General features: G+C 37.2%; 1 protein-coding gene and 1 pseudogene across 2 annotated transcripts; one reads left to right on the top strand and one right to left on the bottom strand.

The window, feature by feature from the left end:
* The first annotated feature begins 937 nt into the window (after positions 1-937).
* LOC149783773 (uncharacterized) lies at positions 938-3,307 on the top strand. The gene is made up of 2 exons (XM_089932906.1): positions 938-1,390; positions 1,751-3,307. The coding sequence occupies exons 1-2, from the start codon at positions 1,070-1,072 to the stop codon at positions 3,305-3,307; spliced, it is 1,878 nt and encodes a 625-aa protein (XP_089789032.1). The 5' UTR covers positions 938-1,069.
* Positions 3,308-3,358: 51 nt separating this feature from the next.
* On the bottom strand, positions 3,359-6,070 carry LOC149783772 (uncharacterized; annotated as a pseudogene). The gene is made up of 3 exons (XR_016414064.1): positions 5,850-6,070; positions 5,423-5,559; positions 3,359-5,036 (listed from the first exon to the last, which is right to left on the bottom strand). The product of XR_016414064.1 is annotated as an uncharacterized LOC149783772 (transcript).
* Between the last annotated feature and the right edge of the window lie 375 nt (positions 6,071-6,445).

Below are 6,445 nucleotides of genomic sequence, written 5' to 3'. Positions count from 1 at the left end.
GATAATCGTATTGTTACATTTCGATCGGCCATTGATGTCCGCTATCAGCTACATCCTAGCATATATATATTGGGTATAACTGAATGCAGGTCACTGTCTTTGAGTAAATGACGTGCCGATCACATGATTAAATATGCCAGAGAAAGCCGTTAAAGTGTGAAGGATGTGATGAAAGGTATAGCAATGGTGGAACTCTGTATACGAACATCAATATGCATCCTGGAGATAAACCCTACAAGTGTGAAGTATGTGATAAACTGTTTAGTCTTAGTGGAAATTTGAATAAGCACATGAGGATACATACTGGAGAAAAGCCATTCAAGTGTGAGGCATGTGATAAAATGTTTACTGGGAGGGGAAATCTCAATTAGCACATGATGATACATACTGGAGACAAACCATTTAAGTGCGAATCATGCAATGGAAGGTTTCGTGATGGTGTACGACTGAAGGAGCACATGAGGTGCATACCGGAGAAAAGGCTTTTAAATGTAAAGTATGTGATGCAAGGTTTAGTAACAGTATAAATCTCAAGGTTCACACGCGTACACATACTGGGGAGAAACCATTTAAGTGTGAAATATGTTTTAAAATGTTTTGTCATAGTGGACATATAACGATGCACATGAGGACACATACTGGAGATAAACCATTTAAATGTGAAGTATGTGATGAAAGGTTTAACCTTAGTGGAAACCTGAGCAAGCACATGAGAATACATACAGGTGAAAAACCATTTACGTGTGAAGTATGGGATAAGACATTTAGCCACAGTGGAAATCTGCATAAACACATGAGAACACATACAGGAGAAAAACCGTTTAAATGTGAGGTATGTAATGAGAGATATAGTCACAGTGGAAGTATGAAGAGGCATATAATGATACATACTAGAAAAAAAACATACAAGTGTGAATCATGCAATGCATAGTTCCCACTACGTTCGCCTGTGACCGGAAGCAGTTTCCGGTCGCCATTTTGTGGGTCAAGCTAATTGTGTTGAATACTTGCTGCCAAGCGTGACGACGAAACCTGATTTAATTTTCAAGGAATCAATTCAGAAGTACAAATGGCTTCAAAGTCAGTCAAGATGAAGTACAAAGATGGACTGGAAAAACTAGTGCTGGAAAGATACGAGTTAAAGTTAAGCTTAATCGGTGGAATTGATCCGTATGAAATGGACAAAAGAAAAATGACGACTAACGTCCAGTGTCTACAGGAGATAACTTATATTGACATTTTAAATTATTTGGTAAACACGAAAAGTGCTTATACGTTAGATGATTTGAAAGCTTACAAATCACTTGAAGCTTACAACCAGTTTGTCAATGGTTGGGTCAAAGACGTCCTTGCCGTTGAAGTGAGCAACAAGGTGTTGGTTACTGCGAGGGTGAGTTCATTACATTTGTTACTTCATACCATTTCGTATAGAGCATTACAAAAGTAGTTAAGAGTTATACCGGTATATATTTTATGGGGTTAATTTGTGAAGTATTAAATTACATTATACCACTGACACAATATTGTTGTCATCCTTGTATATCTGATAAATGTAATGGTATTTTTATAAACCATGGTAGAGTGGTGGTGCTAGGGTTGGCAAGGAAAAACAGGGATGGAGGGGAGACCGTAAACAAACGTATATTCGCTTTCGTATGCATATGTTGCAAAAGTTTACATATGCACATATTCCATTTAAAAATGCTCAAAATAAGCGAAGAACTAACTGGAAGTCTCTTTGCATTTTTAGGTACGACACTCACAGCGTATGAATGACACAGCATTAAAGCCATGGATAATTGCAGTAAAAACAGGAATTGTTGAGGCAGCCCATTGTAACTGTATGGCTGGCCTTGGGGAGGCATGCAGTCATATTGGTGCACTTCTTTTTTACATTGAGACAGCTGTGCGCATAGAAAATGCAAAGACAGTTACTCAAGAAAAGGCCTACTGGTTACTACCATCAAGCATTGACAAGGTCGACTATGCGGAAATTTCCCAAATTGATTTCACGTCAGCTGAAATTAAGAAAAGGAACCTAGAAAATGCCATCTGTGGAACCACCCAAAACAAGGAAAAGAAACCGAAGCCAACTCTCCCACATGTTCCTGCACCAACAGATGCTGAATTCGATGACTTCACATCAAAGTTATTTTTAACAAAAACCAAACCTGTGGTACTTTCAATCATGCCTATGTATGCGAAACACTTTATTCCAAGAATAATATCAAATGATCTTCCCAAGCCTCTCTGTGAACTCAGAGATGACAAATGTACTCTAATGTCTAAACATGAGCTTGTAAACTATTGTGAAAATCTGTTCAGTGCCATTAATGTTACTGCAGAACAGGCAAAACATGCAGAGAGGCTGACTCGTGGACAAGGTGAGTGTAAAGGTTGGCACCGGTTAAGCACGGGAAGAATAACAGCATCAAGAATGAAAGCCGTGTGCACATCTTCAATTGATAAGCCATCGATTTCCACCATACGAGACATATGCTACCCAGTGAAGTTTTCTAATAAGGCAACAAGGTGGGGATGCCAGCATGAAAAACATGCAGTGAATGCATACAGGAGAAAAATAGGGCCTCTCCATGACAATCTCATAGTTGATGAATGTGGTCTCATAATCAACCCTGAATTTCCCCATACTGGAGCATCTCCCGATGCTCTTGTTTCATGTAACTGTTGTGGAGAGGGAACAGTGGACGTGAAGTGTCCATATTGTGTGAGAGATACACAGATTAAAAATGAAAGTATTTCATACCTGGACAAAGACAAACTATTAAAAACGTGCCATCAGTATTATCATCAGGTGCAAACACAGATCTTTCTAAGCAAAAAGAAGTTTTGTGACTTTGTTATCTGGACAGAGAAGGACATATCTGTGGAAAGGATTCTGCCAAACCCCAAGCTATGGCAAGATATAGAAGCAAAGTCAGCATCATTCTTCGTTCATGTTATTCTGCCTGAACTGACAGGGAAATTATTCACCAGATCACAGTCCGCAAACACTGAACCTGTTGCACAAATGGAAAGGAAGCTGCATGCATCTGTGTTGCAACCCTCTCTCACCAACAATGATAGACAGACTGTGCCAGGAAATAACACTGACCTCATTTGTTTATGTCAAGTACCCTATGATGAAACATTTGATAATGTTGTTGGTTGTGACAATGAAAACTGCAGACTGATATGGCTTCACTTTAAGTGCATTAATATGACTAAAGCACCAAAGGGATCATACTATTGTCCAGAATGTTGTCCAGTATATGGCAGTAAAGCAAAAAGGCCTAAAACGTGTTAGAAGGCTATTCTCAGGACATTTGCATGTAAAAGAAAAAACAGGATACAAACGTATTGTGGTTGTTGTACTTTTTATCTTCAGGCATACTTATCTATTAATTAAAAGTGAATAAATCATTCCCCTGTACAAATGTGTTTTTTTTTATTCTGTCTGTATTCTATATATCTTGCTTATTCTATAGCACACCTTGTTATGACCATCTATACAGAGTAGTAATAACAAGATTTTCATGACGGCTACAGTGGCAACCATATTGACTATCCCCCAGCTTGTTTAGAATGAGTGGCGTTCACCGACTAATGGTAACAGATGGACAGACTATTCATAGCATCTTCTCATCAATAACCAGTAGAACTAAACTAAAGAACACAAGTCAAAAACTTTAGAATTAAGAACACAAGATAATGATTTGTAATTGACAAATATTTAATGGTGACACAATTATGTAAGAATATTTTGTATGCAAAGTTATGAGATGTACAAAAATAAAGACTAAATCTCATATATATGTAATAAATCTATGATTATTTCACAAATCCTTACTAGTCAAATGGAACAACAGACTCGCACATATTTATAAGACAACATGCAACACTAACAATTTTGTCAACAACTGGAATTTCTCCTTTCTCATTCATGAGGAAATCAATTGGGAGCTTTCCCTGAAGCATGGTATACTTATTTCGCACTAGACCGATTACACGTTCCACATGAATTCGCAAGTGTACATTTTTCTACTATTTTCTACATCAATAGGAGACAATTGTGATTTCCCCTTACTAAAACTAGGGGTAATTACTTTAGCACAGTACATTCCAATACTGTCTGAAATATTAAATCTCCTGTCTGCTAACACAATATCTCCAGGCAATAAATTTGATAAAAATCCACAGTTTTTAGTTATGTATTTGTCACTTGCCCTACCTCCCCATGCTCTGGAAAGAAAGGAAATAGATCCCTGAGGTGTAATGCCAATAAGAAATTTTATGGTGTTGTTGTGCTTGTATGATGACCAAGTCTGAGCTCGTGCCATTAGGCTTTTAGGTCTCTGTATAAATATTTCAAAACAGTCAATAATGACGGCCACTTTTCCACCAAACTCTTGCCTAAATTCCATAGGCATGGTAAGCTGAAGCTCATCCCTCTCGGGCCAAAACAAAAGAGGCTTTAATCTAATATACAAAACATGAATAACATTTAAAAATGTCCTTGACACGGTTGATGTTGATATCTGAAATCTGTATGCAATATCTTGCAAGGGGAGGTTGATCTTAAGTCTCATTAGTGTCATTATGATTTTTTCAAACTTCCCAACTTCTAGTTCTCTACTGGTTTGAATGTATGGAGCAACAAATTCAATCAGGGTCATTAGGGTCATGTAGCTCGGCATTCCAGTGTAATACTTAACTTTCTCGTCATTATCACAAAATGATTCCTGATTCATTTTGTAGCTGCTTAATTTATCTTTAAGCAGTGTATTTTCAGTAATCAGGTGTTGAATTTCACTGTCAACTACACTCTGGCTAATGGAGTTAGTCTCTGGTGTTAGTTCTTGATCTGGTTCCATCTTTCCATTGATTGTAAAAGAACAAACAGAGCTGCCCCTGTGACCAGCAGATTCATCACCTTCCTTGGCAAAAGATGTTTCAGGAAAATGCTGCAAATCTAGCAACACTTTAGCTATATCATTGTCTTCTCTGGTCTTCTGTCTGTGTTGCATTCGTTGTACCTATAATTCAAAAATATTTTAGCAGGAAGCTCTATCAAATAGAATATATGAGAGTAAAACCAGGTGTGTAGTGCTGGGGGAATAGCGTTCCCTTCTCTATCTAGCACCACACCACTGATTATACAACATATCAACTTTTTTTAACACATTTCGTAGGAAAAGCACATGTTAGTTTGTTTTATAAATGGAGTAATATGGTATCTTTAATATTAACAACGTAATTACTATTAGAAAAGTAAAACCTTGTTAAATAAATATGAAATTACAGGATAGACTCTATCATGATAATTTTCTTATTTGGTTTTGAATATAATTATCTGTATTAAACTGAGTAACATTTGTCAAACTGAGGAAATGATACAATATATAAGGGAAACTACTTTGACATGCTGATGACTGATTAGTTTGTACCTTTCCACTGTTTTCATTTTCTTCCTGGATTTCAGAGGTCCAGATAAGTCACCAAGTTTAAGGGTGGGAGCCCAATCTGGATGTGCTCGACTATACAAGTCTGCAGGTTTTCCTGAAAAAGAAAATAAAACAAAACAAAGTAAATAATTCAAAGTGACTAGATACATAATATATGGCATTGATAAGATCTAGTTAGAATCGTGAATGCATATTTGAAATATCAACATAAATTTTCTTAGAAAAACAAGGGTAAGAACTGTAGTTCACATGCACTTTAAGATTTAAAACAAAGCGAAACCAGCCACAAATTTCTACGTTTCTGTGTTATTCACTGTAAGAAATATACGGTATACTACTACTAATAATAATGATAGTAATCTATGCAACATTCAATGAAAGTACCTTGAATAAAGTGGTCTGAGCAGATTTTTGAATGCTTCGACGGCAGGTCCTTTCTGTTGATGTTGGCCAACCATGTCCGTCGTCGCTCTTCACTTAATGTTTTCGTTTGCTCTCCTTCAAATTTCCTGACAACAGGTATAGTGTAAAAGCCACGTTTCACGGAATCGTCTGCACGGTTTGAACGACCTTTAACCCAGCATGTATTAACCATTGTGCGATTGCAAGTTTTATTCAGGTGATAAACAGTCACGCGCATGAAACTCATTGACCCACAAAATGGCGGATGACCTTACGGTGCCCGTATGTTATGACGTCATATGATAACTAGGCTCGTAATTGTGTGTGCCAGAAAGAGCATACAGGAATGCATCCTGGAGAAAAAGCTTTCATGTGCAACGTCTGCAAGGCAAGGCTTGGAAACAGTAAAATTCTAAAGGTACACATGCGTATACATGCTGGAGAGAAACCATTTAAGTGTGAATTATGTAGTAAAATGTTTTGTCAGAGTGGACATCTCACAAGGCACATGAGGATACATACTGGAGAAAAACCATATAAGTGTGAAGTATGTGATGAGAGTTTTAGTTGCAGTGGAA

Source organism: Sinohyriopsis cumingii, chromosome 14, assembly GCF_028554795.1.
Source record: "Sinohyriopsis cumingii isolate HCF-2022 chromosome 14, ASM2855479v2, whole genome shotgun sequence".
NCBI lineage: Eukaryota > Metazoa > Mollusca > Bivalvia > Unionida > Unionidae > Sinohyriopsis > Sinohyriopsis cumingii.
The sequence above is the reverse complement of the archived record's forward strand: the minus strand, read 5'-3'. Positions and strand labels throughout refer to the sequence as shown.